The sequence below is a fragment of the Colius striatus genome, chromosome 5 (genome assembly GCF_028858725.1).
Source record: "Colius striatus isolate bColStr4 chromosome 5, bColStr4.1.hap1, whole genome shotgun sequence".
Classification (NCBI taxonomy): Eukaryota; Metazoa; Chordata; class Aves; order Coliiformes; family Coliidae; genus Colius; species Colius striatus.
The window spans coordinates 9,920,246-9,941,789 of NC_084763.1; the positions used below are offsets into that span (position 1 = coordinate 9,920,246).

The following is a 21,544-nucleotide window of genomic DNA, read 5'->3' on the forward strand; positions in this document are numbered from 1 at the left end:
TTGGACTCCGTGATCTCAGAGGTCTTTTCCAACCCAAACTACTCAACTATTCTATGATACTTAGTTCTGGGAAATACAAACGGCTATAAGCTTTACCAAAGGATGCCTGGAGTGTGCACGTCGGAAGGAGGAGCACACCCCACGCCCGAATACAGCACTGCCGGCTTTTCAACTTCTCATTGGCGTTTGGAAGTTTCTTTCCGCCCGAGACGACGGCGGGCGCGTGAGAGCCGAGGGGGCTGCGCTGCTGCCGGCCCGGGCCCGTGCGCGGGAGGGCGGCTGCGCGGTGCGGCGCGGCGCGGTGCGGTGCGGCTGCGCTCGGCCGTGCGCGCCCCGCCTGCCAGGGGAAGTGAAAGCGAAATGCGCGGTGGGGAACGGCGGGAGAGGGGAGGGAAGGGGAGCCGAGGGGGCGGTGCCGCGGCCTCGCTGTCCGCCGCGGCTCTGCCCGCCGCGCCGATGTCCCACAGGGCGCCGAGGGGGCAGGAGGAGGAAGAAGCGGGGGCGGAGGTGGGAGGGGAAGGAGCGGCGAGGGGCAGCCGGGCGCGGCACAAGAGCCATCCGGAGCCCGCGGCGAGCGGCGGCAGGACTCAGGACCGGCACGAGAGGAAACGGAAGAGGCAGGAGGCGCAGCAGCTCCGGAAGCTCCAGCACCTGGAGTCCTTGTAAGGGGCGGAGGAGGGGAGGCTGCCGGAGGCCTCGCCGGGCCGCCCCGGCCGCGCTCCGAGCCCGCTCCGCCGGCAGCAGGGGCTGTTTTCCAGGGCGGGGGGTTCCGGTTGCTGGCCTTCTCCGTAGCCCCGCGGCAGGCGGGGGCCCGTTCCGTTCCCGCGGGGGCTGCTCCAGCTCCCTCACGTTCCAAACACACGCCCGGTTTTTGCAGGAGAGCGGGTCTGCGGCGTTCCCGCCGCGCTGTGTGCGCCGGGGGCTTCGGGGCGCTTCCAGGAGTGATCGGTGACCCGGGAACCGTTTTAGGGGGTGGAAATGACGCTCCTCCAGGCTTCTAGAAGTCTGGGAATTGCGGCATAAAAGTAGAAGTTGATCGGCCCGTTTCCACTAGAGTAAATTAAGAAACAAATAAGAAGATAAAAGCGTTGAGATCTGCCTAATGGCTGCACCAGTGGCCCGCAGTGCCGTACAAGCTTTATGCCGTTTCATTGAGATGGGTGTAATGGAATAAAAAGATCAGAAGGTTCCCAAGAACAGGATCTTTATTTTATTGTTGTTTCCAAGAGAAGGTAAAAGCCTGTTTGTTGTCAAGTGCACCAAACGGCACTCAGGTTTCTGTTATAAGACCATTTCGTAGTGCCTCGGCATATAACTCCTCGGCACACGTTCTGTCTCAGTTGCCGTGCGCTGTGCAGCACCTGCTTACTAGTTGGATTTCTATAAGTTTTATATCTGCTATTAACTCCAGAGAAGTGCTGCGGGAAAGATGGTATTTTGGTCAGTCAGGTTCTCTGTTCAGGTTTAAGGCAAAGAGAGAAGGAGATAAAATTATTATTCTAAACCACGTCTGGCTGGGAACGCTTGCTGTAAGGAATGGTCTGACTTGGCATTTTCAGCTGAGCAAGTCTGTGATTCAGCAGTGCTGGAATAGAGATGAGGACCTGTGAGAACTTGGGGAGGGGTGTTACAGAGAAGAGAGGATTGTGCATTTGTGGTAACTGAAGCTGAGCTGGATGTATGGCACCTGCCCGTAAAGCAGTGTGGTGAAAGTAGTTGTTCCCCTCGATACCAACCCAAAGGATATTTGCAAGAGACACGCGTGGTGATGATGAGAAACACTGTCTCAGTCTGCTTGCATCCAGGTATCCATGTTCTGTTACAGCTTTTGGTGATTATCGATTGAGTAAAATGTAAGGGAAAACGTGAGGTGAAGGTTTGAACTCTATGCCATTGAAATAGTGTCGTTTCTCAATTTATTTGGCTGTGCTAAGCTGCAGAGTAACAACATTTCTATTGCTTTTCAGCTATGAGAAACCTCCCCCAGGGCTAATTAAGGTTAGTAAATACATTGCAGTACATCTTTAGCATTACAAGAGAATTTTGCACAATCTGTCTTTTCTCTGTTTATCTTCAGTGTCTACATTTACCTACATAAATAACAGGGAGAAGTAGGTGCTTCCAGGGGAAAACTCATAGCTCCTCAGTTATAAGCTGACCTCTTTGACTTGGTGAATCCAGAGTGAAATGTCCAGAATCAGACAGGATGGTGCCTGTTCTTTCATCACCTCTTAGCACACAATATTTAATAGTGTGGATGGAAGAGAACCATTTGTGGTGAAGCAGATTTTCAGTTTCAGTAGCATCTTTTTCAGGATTCTTCACCATTGCTTATGCTCAAGTATTTGTGTAAAAATTCCCATTCATAACAACTGTTGATCTTGCCAAATTTGTGTACCTGAGCCATAATTTAGCACTTTTTAACCTAAAAAATCCTGCTCTATTTTGTAAAGGCTGGCTTTAATTGTTATGTCTTGTGATCAGGAAGAGGAAAAAGAAATCTCTGCTTTTCTGTTAAGTTTTCATTTATATTGTTTACATAAATTGCTAAAATAAGTGGTAAGGGATGGAATGAACATGAACTGGAAGGTTGGAGGATGAGGGGGGAAAAAGAAAATGACTTAATGCTGTTAAAAGGGTCAGGGATTTTGGATGTGTTGAAAAAGAGATGTTACAGGGAAATAGGTTCCATCCTAAGTGCACACTTGGAGTGTTAATTTTTTAACAGTTAAAAGAAAAAGAAGTGATGTTCTTGTCCTTGTCTCTTTTTTTTGCATAGGAGAATGAAACAAAGCCAGAAGACTGCATCCCTGATGTGCCAGGCAATGAAAGTGCACGAGAATTCCTGGCGCATGCGCCGACAAAAGGGCTTTGGATGCCTTTGGGAAAAGAAGTCAAAGTCATGCAGTGTAAGGCTGAACACATGCCAGGTGTCATTGGACCTTCGTGCAGCCATCTGTTTAACCCTGGGGGAGGGCTGAATGTCTGTCTGGTGGACAGATGATGAGGTCCAGGTAGATTGGCATCATATTGATATAAAAACAAGCATTCCCTCGAGGGCTGTAGTGGCCTTGCAATGTATGGACGTGACATTTCTCAGCATAATGCTTGTACCTCTCTTTTTGTTACAACAACTTGAAATTATTTTGCATAAATAGGGTTTGGGTTTTGTCTGGTTTTTCTTCTTCTGACCCGAGTCAGAGGTGCAATTCACTGTTGCTTTTTTTTCCCTTTTAAGGTTGGAGGTGTAAACGTTACGGACACAGAACAGGAGATAAAGAATGCCCATTCTTTATCAAAGGCAATCAGAAACTGGAACAATTTCGAGTAGTGAGTACAAAGACTGCAGGATTGTTGCTTGTGTTTTTCAATACTGGTGATGCATAAGCTGGCAAGTGAAGAGAAGCCTGTTAGATGATGCTTTATTAAGGACTTTTCCTCTGTCTCTAGTATAATATAGATGCCGAAAATCTCCTTATAAAGAACAAAAGCTACAGATGTGGTTGGACGTTTGACTGCTTTGCAGAAAAATCTACCCTTCAAGAGGAAAAATTAGTAACCTTTACATTTACAGTGGAAACCTTCAGGAACCTTTTTCAACTTAACAGTTCATGTTCATGTTTTTGTCACTAAAATGTCAACATAGCAAAAAAACATTTTAAGCCAAGCTTGAGCTGCCCACATGACAGCTGCTTCAAGCCTCTCGTGCCCACTGGGAACAACCACATCATGAAGCCTGTTGTCTAGGTCTGTAATCTAGTCATTGTCTACAAGGCTGATCTCTTGCTGCACCAGGCTACATCTCAGCTCTGTGGATCCTTTCTGTGTGACTCCTTTAGCTGCTCCTCTCACTCTGCACTGTTAGCCTATATTTTGAGCTCTCATCACTCTATGTTTTATGTCTTCATTTCTGCTCTTGAAAAATGTGATCCGGGCTCATTCTGGCCTGATTCTGGACTCATGCTGGCTGTATTTCTCTACAAAGAGTACTTTTTAGCCCTCTCCCATGACCACATTGCCCTTAGTACTCATTTTTCCTTCAGGCTTCATCTCTGTTGCATCAAATTCTAGCTGTATGTCCAAGGCCCTTCGTAGTGTATTCCCAACATCTTTCATTTGCTATTGACATTTAAATTCCTACTTTTGGTCAATGTCTGATCTCTCCTGTGTATCAAACTCGTTTGCTTAATCTTCCAAATGAAATGATCACCCCATCTTTTTGCTGCATTCTTGCACGGCATGAATGCTTCCAAAGTTAATTTGCTGTCTTTGTTCCCTCTTGCTGCAATGCCCATTTAATTTAAAAATAGCTGATGTAAGAACCAATAATGGTAGCTTACAGTGTGCTAGAACAACTCCAACTTCATTATCCATTTGTCTTATATTCCTGTGTGTTCGTATCCAAGTATGTAAAATGTGCTGTAAGGGCAGAGAGCATAATGTTGAACTTCACCTATGTCTAGCTATTCCTATGGCAAGGGTTAATGGAAAGAAGCTGGAACACAAAGTTCCATTTAAACAGAAGGAAAAACTATTTTACTGTTGAGGTGAGGGAGCCCTGGCACAGGCTGCCCAGGGAGGGTGTGGAGGCTCCTGCTGTAGAGGTTTCAAACCTACCTGGATATGTTCCTATGTGACCTGATCTAGTTGGACCTTCTAACCACTACTATTTTGTGATTCTGTGGTATCAAAGGAGAGTCCCCGTAACTGGTGATGTAATTAGGAAAGCTTTTCCTAAAGTGAACACTCTGCCCTCAGTTCAGATTGACAGTGTTCAGTCAGAGAGCATGCTTGTGCATTAAGAGCTCATCCATCTTTTGATAAAGGCTTCCTGCATAGGCTTGTTTTGGTGTATTTTCTTTTAGGAAGTACATCAGTCAGTGATCAATACTTCTATTAACCAACACTGGGTTTTCTGTTTTCCACTTTGAAGGCACATGAAGATCCAATGTATGATATAATAAGGGAAAATAAACGTCATGAAAAAGAAATGAGGTAAGTGTCTCTAGTAAATTGCACTTCCAATTTTGTATTCTTTTTGATGACATGATATTCACCTATAGATGAAATTTTGGTATAAGCTTACTTTTACCTCAGAACACTTCCTTTAGGGGCAGTTTCTTTACATTGGCAGAGACAACTTTCTCAATAATCACTCAGACGTAGTTCCTGCCTTTTTAATTCCATTAGTTTCTACTTTTTTTCCCCCAAAACAAAGTTTAAAGAGAAGTTGTATTCATTTATGACATAGTATTCAGGTACTGGGGTTCAGTTTAGTTTTAAGCTTAAAGAATTCACTGCTTTCTAAAATTTGGCAAAGGGAGGTACCTTCAGTAGGCACAAAGGGGTTGATTTAGAAAGCTGTTTTTAGGCAGTTGATGATGTTCCTTACGTGAGGTGATTCTTCCATACATAAAGCAGCAGAGTTTTTAATGCTTTCCCTCTTGAACTGCATCAGTGAGATAACTAAACAAACTAGGGAGTCTTTCGAGTGGTGCTGCTGCTACTCTCCTCCATACAGGGGAGACTGAAGACAAAAAGTACAATTGAGCAAATAGTTTGTCCCCATTTGGCAGCCATCCATGAAAGTTCAAAGGACGAATGTCAAAAATACCTTTGCATCTAAGGTAGATTCTCTTCTCTCAGCTTCACTGTCATCATATCTGTATCAGCGGGGCAATGAATGACATAACATCATAGTTCCAATATGCATCTGTCTGTGGTTACACACAGAACTTTGTGTGGTGGTCTGGTGATAGCTGTTGCCTTTTTATTTTGGACACTTAAATACTGACCAATCAGTTAGTCTGCCCTTCATGGCCCATGGAATGAAAGGTCCCCAAGAACAGAGCATTGAGCTTATCTCAAAAAAGGTTGGTTTTATTAGTCTGGGAGAACCGTAACAGGAATGTGTAATTCAGCAAAAGAGGAAGCATTCCCCTGCCCTTTGCATGCAGCTTCCATTTCCCAAGCTAGGAATGAGACAGATAAAAGCTAGAATAAATTATTACAGGGAGCAGAGAGCCAGAAAGGATTCTCATTCAGTTCTTTTAAACTCAGGATACAGCAACTGAAGCAGCTCCTGGAGGACTCTACCTCAGAAGATGATGACGATAACAGTGATGACAGTGATGAGGATGATGAAGATGGCAGCAGCTCTACTTCCTCAGAATGTAGAGATAAGCACAAGAAAAAAAAGAGAAAGAAGGAAAAGAAAAAAAAGGAAAAGAAGAAGAAGAGAAAGAGAAAGCGCAAATCATCTAAATCTAACGAGAAGTCGGAATCTGACTGACAGCAGTCAGCTGCTGCACCTTCATTTTGTGAACTGCAAGGAAGGAGCCAAAGAACAAGGGAGAAACTACCAGAAAGGGCTTTCTTAAAGTCAGAACATGCAGATGGATACATACAGCATCCTAGGCTGGCTGTCCTCTTCTGCCCCTCCACAGTGCCACAGCCAGAAGGAAGAGAGCTGCATTAAGCAGCACTTGATCAATCATATCTTTATACTGTAAAACCTTTGCTGAGGGTCATCTGTCTTGTTCAGATTGGGCCCCTGCCTTGCTCCATGTGATTGTCAGCAGGAAGCAGTGACTATCAAGGGTTTTCCTAACAAATCTGCAGCATTAGCAGACTGGCTCTTGAAGTGTCTTTTTTTTTTTTTTTCCCCACATGAAGTGATTTCATTATAGACAAAACCTCATTGTAATGAGACTGCAGTTAGCACCATGCAGAGCACTGGGGGTTCACTTACAGTGCTTACAATAAACAAGTTGTACTGTATTATTGGTTTTCCCTCTGTATACTGCCTGTATTCTCAAGTTCGGTGTACTTATCCTATTACTGGCAGCTAGGGAAATAAAGAGTACTGCTGAAGGGAGGAAAAAGTTAATTAAGAGCATTTACTTTTAAGACAAATTTGCAGTGTCAGCAAGACTTGGTGGGGGTTTTTTTGTGTAGCAGAATCTCAACATCATCACCATTAATACAAACAAGTCAGCAAAACCTAAAGCATTCTCCAGACCAGATGTGGGAGCCAAGTGTAATGATGTTAGAGGTTCAGCTTCACTGTAAAGAGGTAGTGGTTTGAGTTTAGAAGAGTGTTTTCATATTAGAAATTAAAAAGATCAATTTCTGCATATACTTCCCTATCAGTTGTTTTGATACAGTTGAGGGGGCTTTTCTCCTTTTAAAAAGGCTTGGGGAAATAAATGCCAACTTATTTTTTATGCTTATTAGAATTATGTAGCAATATTTTATGAATCATCCCACAAGAGTATAAAAGTATAAGGCTTGCAAAATGGTTTTCAACTGTATGCATGTCAGCCACAGAACAGTAGTAAAGAACTTGTAAGCAGGCAGAAGGGAAACTGTTGTGTACTGAGCTGACTTTGTAGACTGACCATGCTTCTCTTTTTAAATCATCTTGCAGGCTCAACTAGAAAGACTGAGGTAGCTATAAACTGCATTAGAGTAAGCATCTCTTTTTGAAGCCAAGGTACAGAGGTCCAAAGCTATGATTTATATTGGTATTCTTGAGAAAGAGAAATACACTTGCTTTGAAAGGATGAGGAGGGACTTACCTAGAACTTAGTCTCTGTGCTTACCCTTATATTGGAAAAAATCCCCACCATGATGAAGCCTTAACATTGATAGAGTGAACATGACAGTGAAATGAAGGAACCATAGACTAAAATGCTCATGAGAGCTTTGGAAGAGGACAGAGAACTGTATACATTAAATTATGTTTTCTCCCTCCTACATATCTAAGAGTCATTTAGTAAAACTAAACTCCTGTTCCTTGCCAATCATTTACAATATGATTTAGGGAAAAACAAAGCAATCAGGGAAGATTCTTTATCTTATTCCCGGGGTTTGAATGTAGAGTGGTGTTTTATCCTCCAGTATTATTTAGTAGATCTCCCTGTAATGGGATTTATTGGTTTCTCTTACTAGTTCCCAGCATCAACAAATTAAAAGCTCCTGGCTCTTTCACTAGAAAAAGATTTAACAGCTGAAATAGCATAAAGAGATTTATAGGCTGGTTCTCTCTAGTGTCACATTTGGTGCTGAGAAAAATCTCTGCATTGAGAGCAGTGACTGCTGACAGATGCTGGAAGCCACAGCTAATGTTCACCTGATAACACTCCCCGAGAATTCTTATTGAAGTTTGCCTGGAGCAGAACTGACCTGGAGATCTCTTCAATGACTTCTGCTTTTGTCATTTAAGATTCTCTCAAGTTTGGCTTAATAAAAACAAATTCAAGTCTTTCCTCACTTTGTCATCCCATTCCTCATAAACACAACCTTCCCCTTTTACCTACCAGCATTTATTATTTGAACAATCCAGAAAAATCCCTCAAAAGGCTGTTTCTAACTTACATCAAATACAGTTTAAAAGGTTGTTTTGAGATATCAAAAATCACTGTTCTGTGCCAGACTAAAAGTCTGTTTATACCAGTATTTTTTTCCTCCTCATGGTCAACAGCAGCTGCTTATGCAGAGCAGAGAATGCCACTAGCATTTGCAGTTACATTTTAGCTTTTATCAGCCTTGGGTATATTTGACTTGGAGATATATAGAACTTCCTTGTTCATAAGAAACTCTAAAGATTAATAGTTATTGAAGAAACATCATTTACTTTCACATTGCTCTCTGCTAGTTTCATTTCATACACCCTAGTTCTTGTACTGGAAGGCATCTGAATAACTGATTCCTATTGATTTTCCCATATCATTCCCAGTTTCATAAATCTGTTGTATCCCATACATAAAGACTTTAGTAGGTCTTCACTGAAACTCAGAGCCAGTTTCAAAGTCAAAGCTGTTATTTTGATTTGTAGTCACTGAATGGCAGCCAGTGCTAGAGTGCTGAGAAACACAGTTCTTTCCACCAGTTAGCATTTTAAACAGTGCCAAAGCTGGCATTTAAGAGACTCTAAGCTTACTAGAGATGAATAACATCACCCATTTGTATTAATGGAAAAGGATTCTATGTAGAAGTAAATCCAGAAAGCAGGGCAGAAAGCTGTAGTATTGAAAGACTGATAAGCCTTATTTTTGAAATCTTAAGCATTGGATTATTTAATGGGGGGAGGGGGAGTGTTCCCCAAAGGTTTTTTGCTTGGGATCTTTGCCTTCTTTGTAGGCATGTGTATTGACATTTGAGAGTTCTGTTGAAACCTGAGTGTATTGTAAGGAATAGCATAATTGTATAGTCCCATGAATCTAAGTGTGCAATGCAGCTACAACATACTTCAGAAGCAATACAGCTTCATGGGTGTTCAGCTCCCAGAGCTGATCAAGTGACTACTACACTGAACCATTCTCAAAAAGATTATTTCAGCAAAGGTACTGACATCTATCTTATTTCTTTAGCCCTGAAATCACATGGTGTTTATAGTCTTGTTGACTGAGATGGCTGGTGGCGGTGAGTCAGTCAGGAATCTGAGGACAACTGCATTTGTTTTTTCTTGGCATGCCTGCAGTTAGCATGCAACATGTGAGGGGCTTTTTTAGCCATTGGCTCCTGTCTTGCATTGTTTGATTTTAACAGAAAGACCTGTAATTATTCAGACATTGTAAAAGGGAAAGCTTTCTGCCACCCAGGTGCTACCAAACTGAAAATCCAGAATTAAAGCCTGGCAAGCTGACACCAGCCACTGCTCCACTGCAGCAGTTACACCACACCCCCTTTACAATGAAGGTTGTAGTCAGCTACAAGGAATGATTTAGGAATTTTGAGTCACAGACAGTAAGTCTGTCCAAATTAAGCTCCAAATACGGCAGTCTCAGAGGCCTCTAAGGTTTGTCACTGACGTGGCCAAGCAGCAGATAGATTCTTCAGGTGCCCTTTGGCAGATGCTGCTGGAAGCCTGTGAAAACTTCCGAGGCAAAGCAGCGCTGCTACAGTTACAAGCTCCCAGTGCTGCCAGCACTGTGGCTAGTCACTTGCTTCAGCCCTAACGAAAGCTGACACGTGCATCTGTAAAATTGAATGTCATGTGTCACTGAGGCTAGTTACCTGGCTGAGTACAGGGAGCTTGGACTTCACAGCCTTCTAAACTGCAATTCGTACTTCACAATCCTTCCTGTAGTGTCGCCATTTTACCCACTGGAATATTAAATAGAGCTTTAAGCCTGTTGACTGAAGATGGAGACTGAAAATCATCTGTGCTGCTAAGTGTAGAAACAGCCAAGTAGAAGATTTGGTGTTAAGGTCACAGGACTAGTAGAATACACCACATATAGCATTATCCAAGGCATATTTCTGGAACACTAGACCATTCATGCATACTACTTTAAGCATTAGTGTAGATACACAGCATAGGAACAAGATTAAGCAATTAGTTTAAAATAGCATTTGTTTTCAGACAAAGAGCTGTCTAAACACTCCTGCTACTTCCTCACATCATCTTGAGAGTTAGCATCACTAGGCCCCAAATTGCTTCTTATGTCTGGGTATAAAGCACTCTGATTAGTGCAAGACCTATGAAGTGAAGACACCCATGAGCTTGGGAGTACCTGGGAAATATTAGCTGTTTACAGAAAATGAGTGCCATCTAACTGTGAGATCATGAATATTCCTCTCTCAGACAAGCAGCAAGAGACAGGTAAGTCTGTCAGTGGAATTGGCTTAGTCTTCAATCCAAAAACTACACACAAGTTCCAGGAAAAATAAATCAATCCTTACCTAAGAGGTCTTGGTTGTAGCTGTGGATCCTACAATTCATTTTCTTGATCAGAATAAAATCTGTCCCCCTCTAAAAGCAGCACATTCTTGTATTAGATATCCAAGATCAGCAGTTCTGTATTTTCCAAAGTATTAAAAAAATCTCCATGCTTGAAGTAATCCCCAGCCCTCCCATTTTTTCTTTGAAGTTCTGATACAACAGGTTTTGTGTAGCACAAAACCCTATTCAGAATGTGTGTTCCTTTTCTTATGGTACTTAGAGCAGAGAGGAACTAAAAACTTGACATAACAGTGTTGAAGTGGATACTTTTCTCTCACAGCTCGAGGTAAAGATTATAATTACAGTAGCTCATTAACAAGTAAGGAAGTGCTATTAAAAATAATAGCAAGATCAAGGAGCAATTGATTAGGGAAACTTCAATACTCCTCATTGAGGGATGACAGCGTGACCTCAGTTACAGGTCAAACTAGTAATTAGTAGGCACAAGACTTGAATGCAGTCACAGGAAATGCTTTCATCCATGTAGGTTACTCTAGGACATAGAGAAAGAACAGTGGGATAGGAGGCAGCACACAAGTGCTGTCTCTGTCCCTTCCCTCCCCATCCTTTTATTAAAGAACTGGTGTGGGGTTTTTTCCAGTTTCCCTACCTTTTTCATTCACACTATCATTTGGAAATATCCTGGAGTGGCAGAATGACGGTTATGCTTCTCACATGATGATACTAGTTTTCATAGGCATGAAAGACCACACATTTTTGATCTATCCACCTCATCTAGGGCAGTGTTTCCATTGTTAAAAAGGTAGCTCAGCAGAGACAGTTTTATCATCTTAGTTCTGTAACGAGACTTTTCTGTAGCAACTTGCCAAGTACAGTATCAACTGTAACATAAGTCATCAGTAAGAAGTCAGGGAACAGGGCACACCACTGTTGTAAACATTCTTTCACCTTCACAGTCCATCTCTCTAGGTCAGGGTCTCCATAGAGGATTCATAAAAGCCTCCACAGAAATAAAAGGGGAGGAGGGGGAAGCATCACATCAACTCAGTACTTTAGATACTTGATTGAGGATTAAAACTAAATAGATTAAGATCTGATGAACTGCCTTGAAACTTGAAGTCGGTACTTGTCAAACTGTAAAAGAATATAGTTCAAGCTGTATCAAGTCAAAAACCTGAATCCAGCCAGAAGTCCAGCTGATGAAAGAAGCTTGTACTTATGTCCACATCATAGACAACCTGACTGAAGTGAGATGCATTGACAGGCTTCACAATCCTAGAGTGGCAGCATTAAGTGATGTGCACATACATCCCTTTCATAAACTTTTTTGCCTCCACAAGTGGATGGAATACAAGAAGTCTCAAAGTGCAATTCTATTAAATTTATTATTTAAATAGTGGATGTGCTAATTGTAAAAAAGGTGGCTTTAGTGTTAAGTACTTAATTCCAGTTTAACAGTGTCCTCAGTCTTCACAGTGCAACTTCTTACCCTTTAAGAGTGCACAGCAACGTACGAAATACATGAGAGAACAATAATCAAGTTTTGGATTTACACAAAACTCATATACTTTTTCCCCCTCCTCCCTCAATTTTTGCAGTTATCTTCTCTTATGGAGAAACTTTCTTGTTCCATACCCTAAATGAAAAAAAAAAAGGAAGAGATTAAGGTATGTACTCTCTCCAAATAATGTGTGTCAATTTACTTCTAAAGACACTGGACATCAGTGATTGCCTTTTCCTATTGCAGAAGACACTATTGGCTGATATTAGAACTATGCACTCAACTTCTCAGCATGGATAGATTCTGCAGCAATGGTGTTGAACTTCAGAATATCCCACCATAACAGACAAGAGTTTCATATGAAACTCACAGTGTAGTTTGTGTGCTCTTGTAACTTGCTGAATGCATTCAAGACTTTTCTGAGGCAAATAAATGCAGTGTTTTGGCATTAGGTTTCTTGGATGCTTTCACTACAAAGCAAGGATCAGCAATTAAAGATTTAATACTGATGTTCAAATAATCTGACTTCAAGACTGACTTCTGACTAAGAAGATGCTTCAGTCTGTTTCCAACCTTGCAAATATAGGGAAATGGAGTCCTCTATGAGAGTATTTCCTGACTGAATATCCAAATTAGCTTGCCAGCTTGGTTCTTTTACAGAAAGAACTTTGATCTTTTAGGTGCTTCTTGTCTGTACTGACCCTTTTCAATTTACAACTTTACAGGCTTTCCCACGAATGCACAAAAGCATATTTGTTATTGAACCTACTTGATGCAATTTCCCCCTCCTTTCTTTTCCCCCATTTTCCTCCAAAACAGCAAGAAGTTTCTACTCCATAAAGTTCTTAAAAATCATCTCTATGCATTTGTGTTGTATCAAATGATAACATTTTGGCTGAGGCAGACCTGCAGCTTAAAGAAAAGAACCTTTGCCTTCCCCCCCCCCGCCCCTTCTTGTCTACATACACATTCACTATTGTTTCACAAGCCAGCCAACATCCTTGCAGTTCAAACCAAGGACCATTAGTCTCCAAGACAGCAGTGAAAAAAAGTGGTTGTAACAGTCACTTGTGTAGCTTGTCCCTGTGTACCAACCTTTGTGTACGCTGCTTTTGGGCATCTCCCACACTTCCTCTTCCACCTCACATCTCATGTCTCTGCGTTTTGAAGGTGGCTTGCCTATTCTTTTCTTCTTTGGTTTAAGCAAAGCTGGGCACCCTAAACAGCAAGACACAATTGGTGTTTTTTCTCCAAAGCATAGTTTTAAGGCAATTTTAAGCTTGAATTTCCCCAGCTAGGTCTGTAATGTTCCTCCTCCTCCCTTCCCTCTATGTGCCTATTTTAGTGGCAGATAAAACTGACACTACATGCATTCAGCAACAGTCTGGGAGGTCTACAATACATAATCACAGTTTAACTATAATTCTGGATGTATTGTATTTGGGTCATGACTCAGATAAGTTAATGGGGCAAAAAAGGAACCAGTGAGGGATAGTTCTGCTCTAGGGACAATTCTTTTCAAGTGTTCAAGATGTAACACCTAGGCCAAACATCCTCAGTACACTGTACCATCTATGACTCAGAGATAGAAGAGACATACTGAAAGCTAAAGGCAGCCAAGTTATTTTAGAGTTATTACTTTTTTGGATATTATTTTTAAGAATAATGCTGCTAAAATAAATTTTTAAAAAATCAATCATTTTTATAGAGCAACCTAGCATAAAACACCCCACAACATCCTGAAGTCTATGGAAAGAAAGCATAGAAAGTCTCAAATGCTAGAGGCAAATCCCAAACCCTGACATGCTCAAGTAGAAAAGCAATGCAGAGACATAAGTCTAAGGAATACATTCTAAATAGGTTTTTTTGGCTCTTGATACAGGAAACCTGAAATATATTATCAGAATGAAGCAAGTCAGTGTGTTCTGAAGATACACATTCTGTTATTTTAAAGACTGATACTGTGTTAGTTGAGAGCTGTGACTCAGTACAGTAGTAATGCTCAGACTACAGCAAGTTCTGCAGTAGCTCCAACAGTAAGAAAGACCCTGGAAGAGCATCTAGAAACAGTTCCAAGTAGACCTTAGCTGTAGAGAAAAAAGCCCTTCTGCTTCCAGAGGAAATAAAAAGATGGAAGCAATCTAACCTTTTTCCAGAGGAAATAAAAAGATGGAAGCAATCTAACCTTTTACTTCATTAGAATAACTTTGACTTTTCTTCACTTTTTCCTTATCCACATCAAGATGATTTGCACTCAGATATCCTTTAGTAGCAGCAGGCAACTGTTGGTTTATGTTAGTTTCTGAACACTGGCCTACGTAGCCATCGCACATGACTTCCTGTATGTTCTACTCAAGATCAGGAACAACCAGCACATATGCACTTAAAGGGAAGCATCATCTCAGTAAAGTTTACTACAGTTTTCATCAGTAACAACCTGGCATAAATAAAGGCTTTGCTTGGCCACATCAAAGCATTTGATATTCTGATCTTCCATGGTACCTTTAAAAAAAATAGCTATAATACATCCTTGCATTTTATATCCTTCACAAACATGTGAATAGCTTTACATACCACCTGACAAGCATTTAATTAGTATTAGAACAATGGGAATTACTTTTATTATCTTGAAATCTCATCCATGTGCCATAAGCTTTCTGTTTTGTATCCTTTTTCAAGTGTTGCTAAAGAACAGAAAGATATCAAGGAAATAAGTTGTACCTTGTTCTTTGCTCTTGGCTGGAGGTGAGAGACTTCCATGCATTTGGCTGGTAAATTTAGGTTTGGCACCGCTTCTAATCCAACACTCTTCTGGTAGTATCCCAATGTTCTCCCTTAACAGCCTTCCTAGTAAAAAAAAAAGATGATTTAAGGTCAGTGTTTAGTTTTGCTAATGTTAATATACTGATTGATCCACAGGTCAAATGGAAGCTTCGCATTCTAATTTTAAGAGTTTGCTAAAATAAAACCATAGCTTTCTGGAGACTGCAGATGGCAAAAGATACAAGCTGCTTTAAGTCTACAGATTTGATAGAAAGAAAATAAAGGTAAAGACCACTAAGGCTGTTATTAGAAACAGATCACCCTGGTTTAGATGCCTTTCACAATACAAGACTCAAATAAACAGCAGCCACTTACTGAAGTGCCCATGTAACCAGTTATAGACCCTGACTGATAACTCTCATTCTCAGTTCAGATGAATCCAATTTCTACTAATATTTGCCTTTGAGTAATAAAGTGTACTTTTCCAGATCAAATGTAATGGTTTCACAGTAATTTTATTAAAACAGAGCAAAAGCTTTTGTTGCTAACAGTAAGAGAGCAGCAGCTGCAATGAAATTAATGGTTTGAGTCCTCATCTGCAGCAAAAGTTACAATCTGGTGGCTGTACCATGTGTAATAAACTTAATCCTGTTTAATGCACCCAACAGGTCTGTGACAAGAGGGTTGGAACATTTGCATAAGTTTAAATCCTGACTTTGCAAGATAAACAGTGGTAAATGTGTAGTTCAAGCCACCGTAGGCTTTTCCAATGAATCAATTGCCACTATTGTCAGAAAGAAAAGCGTATCAATCCAACTGAAAGGAGGGTTTCTGCAAAATTCTGTTGGTTATGGAGATGCAGAATCCTCACGCAATAGGTAAAAAAACTGCAGCAAACCCCCTTTACCTCCAAAAAAAAAAAAAGTTCTACAGTACTTCTGGCTCTAAGCCACACCTGAAGGTACAACACTCTCCAATCTTCCCACTGGTTCCAGCTACAAACTTGCAACTGCAGTTACACGTTTGTAGTGTGTTCTACTGAGCACGACTTAAACATCAGCGACTAGCTTACCTCCCAAGAACTTCCTTAGCGGTCGTTGGTGTTCAAGTCCTTCTCTTCTTGCCATAGGTCTCTTTCTTTCACAATACCCATAGTCACTGTATACAACTCCTTCTTTCTCCTTTGGCTTGTAAACTACACCAATGTTTTCACCAAGCCCACTCCTAGCTTTTATTTTCTCTTGAGCAGGCCAGCTAATTAATTGAGCCGGGATAACATTTCTAGGTGGTTTCCAAAGCACCCTCTGGCCAACCTGGTAGAAACTTCCTTTAGTGGGTGTCAAGGTTCCATATGGAGTGGCTTCTTGAATGAAATATTCAATTTCATCCATGTCATCATCATCATCCTCCTCCTCCTCCTCCTCATCATCATCTTCATCCTCCTCTTCTCCCCTCACAGAGCATTCTCCTGAGTCTTCAACTTCTGATAAACTCTTAGCTGCTTTTTCCTTCAGAGAATGGATTTTTTTGTGACTAGAAGATCTAGGAAAGGCTGCCAGCTTTTTACTTCTGCTGGAAGCCTCTTTAGTCTTCATGGCTGAAGAGTTTTTGACAGCTTGGTCATTCAAGGTGTTCACATGCTCCCTTCCAATCACTTCACCTTCATTAAGGGTCCCACCACTTTTAATTTGCTCTTTCTCTAAGGCCTCTGTACTTTTCTGGAAAGTATACGTGCTCTTCTGAAGCACATAGTCAGGGACAAAATAAGACACTGGAGCATTATCAATTGATGAGCCTTCCTCTCTAGAAGACATGTCATCAGAAGAAAGACTGAGTACACTCTGATGTTTCCTTTGTGGCAGACAAACATTGTACTGGTAGTTTGTGTCCATACTGTCCAAGCAAGCCAGCCAACTGTCAGAGGGAACGTACTTCTCAATTGATTCGTCACACCAAATACTTTTGTCCGTTTGACTCTCATTCATTGTGCTGTGGTTTAGGTTCTGCTTTTTCTGCTGAAGAGTCAAGTTGCTCATTACCTCCATACTAGATGGAAGTAGTCCTGCTTGTTGACTAGAGCTGGGCTCTTCTTGAGAGGTTTTTAAGCCTGTAGATTTTTTGGAGCTAGGTTTCTTAACTACCACATCCTGTCTCACCACTGTCTTATCTACACTAACAGATCTTGCCAGCTCTGAGACTTGCACTGCCATGGTTTCACCCGGGGGAGATTTCACCTGCTGACCTGTATTTCCCTGCTTTTCTGCATCCAGCTTCATTTCATTATTTTGGACCTCTCTTTCTTGTGCAGTCTCAACACATTGTTTTGAGGAGAGAACAGCTTTTCTCTCATCTATGGGAGCTCCTGGCACCATTTTCTCCCCTTCACGAGAGCCATATATCATTCCTTCACACGAGCTAACAGAAAACAAGTCACGCTGCACCATATTATCTGGGACTGGTTTACCACTCGCCACATCATACAGAGGGATCGTTTCTTTGAAGGACTTCCACAGCTGAATGGCTGGAGAGCCATTTCCATATTCTATCCTCACTTCTTCCTTTTCAAAGGCATAGCTTCCAGTAGGAAGATTTCTATACTGTGTAGAGCTGCAAGGGCTCTTGTTATGAAACTCTCTGTCTACTGCAATGGAAGATCCAGATGAATCTTGTTTCTCTGAAGTACTTTCAGTCTCTGTACCTACGCCAGAAGAAACACAGGCCTTATTTCCTACATCACAACCTTTCGTTCCTGTATGGCCATCTTGATGCTTTTTTTGCTTGTTTTCAGGCTGTCTAGGATCAGTCTGTGTTTCTTTTGTCTCCATTTTTTTCCCAGGGGTACCATAGTGCCTAAATCTTGTCGCATGATAAAACATAGGGGAGGGTGAGGGAGCATTAAAATAAGGCCTTCTGTGAATTCTTGCATGCACTGGATGCTGTGGAACAAAAAATCCAGGGTAGTCATGGAGCGCAACAGGATAAAGTGGAAGATACGGATTTCCACTTCTGAAGCCTAGACATTGGGAACAACAACAAAAAGTAGTACATATCAGTACATATTCTTTCTGAAAGAAGTCATTCTGGTTAACATTTGCTTGCACACACGGGGACAACTACAAGATGAGACACTTAAGTAAAAACTCCACCTGTCAATGCTTGGAAGCAAATCTGATGCAAAAAAAACATGGAAAAGCTTCCCTGGACAGCTACACTTCAACCAAAAGTCATTTTTTTTTTTCCTTAGAGAATACAACAATTGGCTTCCTGTACTTTTTTTGTTGTTCTTATTTTATGACTATAACATTGTCTTTGTAAAAGACAGCTCCAGATAGAAGTTAACATAGGTATACCATTTACAAGATGTACTTCATATTGCTGTTTCTGTATGGATTTTGAAGTTTATATTTATCCATATCTATAATGTGTGCAGGTATGTAACCCCTATATACACACACATAAGATAGCTGCTGGACATATTCTAGAGCTCTGTAGCTGTAGGACAACTACTACTAAATATTTTTTGCTCAGTTCCCACTTTCCAGAAACAGATGCTTTCTAGCACATGGGCTACATATTTAACTAACACTTCATAAATCAGAGCTTTGGCAAGTAAAACGTTAACATTAATTCTACCTGGAGCTCTCAAGAAACTTAACACAAACACACGTTCATTTCTTCTACTCTATCAGTAAGTTACTAAGCAAAGCTACCACAGACTGCTCTCATTTGCCTTACCTGCAGCAGGCACACAGTATGGACTGTACACATGACTGAGGTACCATGGATTTGGAAAAGGCTGTTGTTCTGATGGCTGCGCATAAAAAAAGGGTCTGGGGTGGTTTGTGGAATATGATCCACTTTCTGAATTTGAGGCAGTATTCATTTTCTTTTTAAATGCTGAAACAGATAAATGGCTGGAATTAATCACATTAAGAACTGCATGACCAAATGATTTTAATGCTCTGTCAGAATTCAGCAGGTATTCCTCTCCCAGTCCAATGAAACCAGGTCTTTCCAGAAGAAAATTACTGTCTTCTGACCAGAAAGGGGAAAGTTTACACTACTATCAAGGTCAAAGATCCCAGTTTCCCTTTGCTAAGTAAGCTTGCATACGTGTCTCAATATTATTACTTCAACCGAATCTTACAGCACATTTTAAAGCTGCAGGACCAGTAACTTATATGAATGTGTAAAATTAAGTTAAAGTAGTACTCCAGTCAACTAAAAACTAGCCTTCAATTAGCCTTGAGTAAGAGGCCGTAAAACAACAACAAAAGAACCATAGAGGGCTTCACACAATCAGAAGTACTATTCTTCATGGAGAAAACACTTCTTAATCCCAACACATATCTTTCATTTGAGCTTACAGCAAGAGCTCTGTTAAATCAGGATTTGTACTTTATATTTAAGAACAATAATAACTAGTATAATAAACCAACTATTTCTTTGACATTCTTCTTATGCTTAAGCTAAATGATATCTAATGAAAAAAGAGCAAAGTTCATGCCTAAGCTCATGTTCAAAGCCATACCAAATTCAGAAGACAAAAACCTCCCTCCCCCATTTACACACTTCCTCAGTTAACTAATACACTACATTTATTCCATTAGAGCCCAACAAGACATAGAAACTCTTGTCACACATAGGCTATAAGACAAGATTAAATAAATCAGAGAACACAGAAGATAGAGGGAATACACAGGGAAAAGAAAAAGAGACAGCAGTTCAAGTCTTCAGAGAACTTAAGCACTTCAAAATTACAGAAAAAAAGAGATTAATTCAAGACCTGTTACAAACTGGCATCCACTTCAATCTAAAGTTAAGAGCTTTCAAGAACACTGGAGCCCTCTTCAGTTTTCATCTAGAACAGCCTGTCCAGCTCTAGTAAGCACCAAAAAGCCTACAGCTTCCCTTCACTCTCTTCAGCCAAAGCTCCCAAAACTACTTCAACCTTTAAGAGAAAGGAATATAGAGAAGAAATAAAAAGAAAAAATGAGAAATAAACCCTAGAAAAAACACAAAGCTATTCCTGCCCTCTTAGAGCCCCTCAAAACTAAGATCCATGCTGCTGCTTACAGCCCAGCAGGAAACTACCCAACACCTCATCTCACCCTCTTTATGGGAGGCAGCTGCTACTTGTCCACTCCCCCTTCCACCTGAGGCTCATTTAATGGTGACACGGGGCCCTTTTCAATGAGGACATTGGAGAGAGATGCAAAACATGAGGAAAGGAGTTGTCCTAAACATCTTAAGCTAACATACAGAAACCTAACAGTCTCATTCTCCAGGCATTTAAGCTGCATTCTTAAGTGAATCTAGCATTTCCATTTTGTAACATTGGAACTTATATTAAAAAGGAAAAGGAAATTACTCCCAATTTCCTGCTTAAAGCTACCGCTAGAGACACTTATGTAAGGGGGAAAAAAAAAAAAAATTAAAAAAACCAAAGCTCACTGTTGTTTCTGAAGTTTACCAGTTTTCCAGTGCTGAGTAAATGGAGTAATGCTCTTCCATCCTAACCTGACTAAGTGGATAGATAAACACAATCATAGAATGGTAGGGGTTGGAAGGGATCTTTAGAGATCATCTAGTGCAACCCTCCTGCAGAAGCAGGTTCACCTAGATCAGGTCTCACAGGAATACATCCAGGTGGGGCTTGAAGACCTCCAAGGAAGGAGCCTCCACAGCCCCTCTGGGCAGCCTGTGCCAGGCCTCCCTCACAGTGAAATAGTTTTTTCTTATGTTTAAATGGAACTTTTTGTGTTCCAGCTTCATCCCACTACCCCTTGTCCTGTTACTATCTACTATAGAAATAAGGGCTGTCCCAATCTCCTGACACTCACTCTTTAGATATTTGTAAATATTAATGAGATCCCCCCTCAGTCTCCTCTTCTCCAGCCTAAACAGCCTCAGTTATCGCAGCCTTTCCTCGTATGAAAGATGCTCCACTCCCCTGATCATCTTGGTGGCCCTGTGCTGGACTCTCTCCAGCAGTTCCCTGTCCCTGTTGAGCTGAGGAGCCCAGAACTGGACACAGGACTCCAGATGAGGCCTCAATATTCTTTCCGTATGGAAAAGTGCTTATTTCAGTACCATGTGCAATGGAAATGTATTAAATGGGAGGTTATAACTTGGCTCTGTGCTGGCTCTTTGCAGGAGCTGAACATCTGAGCAGCCCTTTTGCGATGGTGTGTCTCCGTATGACAGATCACCAATGCTGGGAGAGACGGTGAGAGAAGGAAGCACAAGCAATGCACCGAGCAAGTAAAATGGGCAATGAGAAAAAAGCAGAGAGGTTTCAATGTTTAGAGACTGGTTACATTTCTAGGTTGGGCAATTCCTGTAATTTCTGGTGGGTTTTTTTTCCTTCCACAGGGTTCAGATTCAGCTCGCCCTTTGCGCCAAGACCCTAGGGAAGGGTTGCTGATGCCATTCCTCACGGGCCTGCCCAGCCACAGCTTGTCCTTTCCACTGACGGCAGCTCTCGCGCAGTGTGCAGGGCACTTGTGGGACTTGTCTGGGACGTTTTAAATCCCCAGCTCCAGATTAAGCTTTCACCTTTTTAAAGTCAAGTTCCTGGCATTTCTCTT

General features: G+C 41.4%; 2 protein-coding genes across 2 annotated transcripts; one reads left to right on the top strand and one right to left on the bottom strand.

Moving 5' to 3' along the window:
* The first annotated feature begins 456 nt into the window (after positions 1-456).
* On the top strand, positions 457-8,271 carry RP9 (RP9 pre-mRNA splicing factor). Its single transcript, XM_061997306.1, has 6 exons — positions 457-662; positions 1,968-1,998; positions 2,780-2,909; positions 3,239-3,330; positions 4,934-4,995; positions 6,061-8,271. The coding sequence occupies exons 1-6, from the start codon at positions 457-459 to the stop codon at positions 6,290-6,292; spliced, it is 753 nt and encodes a 250-aa protein (XP_061853290.1). The 3' UTR covers positions 6,293-8,271.
* A 3,989-nt stretch (positions 8,272-12,260) lies between these two features.
* LOC104561979 (uncharacterized) lies at positions 12,261-18,837 on the bottom strand. The gene is made up of 5 exons (XM_061996876.1): positions 18,690-18,837; positions 16,027-17,967; positions 14,913-15,038; positions 13,287-13,409; positions 12,261-12,326 (listed from the first exon to the last, which is right to left on the bottom strand). The coding sequence occupies exons 1-5, from the start codon at positions 18,835-18,837 to the stop codon at positions 12,289-12,291; spliced, it is 2,376 nt and encodes a 791-aa protein (XP_061852860.1). The 3' UTR covers positions 12,261-12,288.
* Between the last annotated feature and the right edge of the window lie 2,707 nt (positions 18,838-21,544).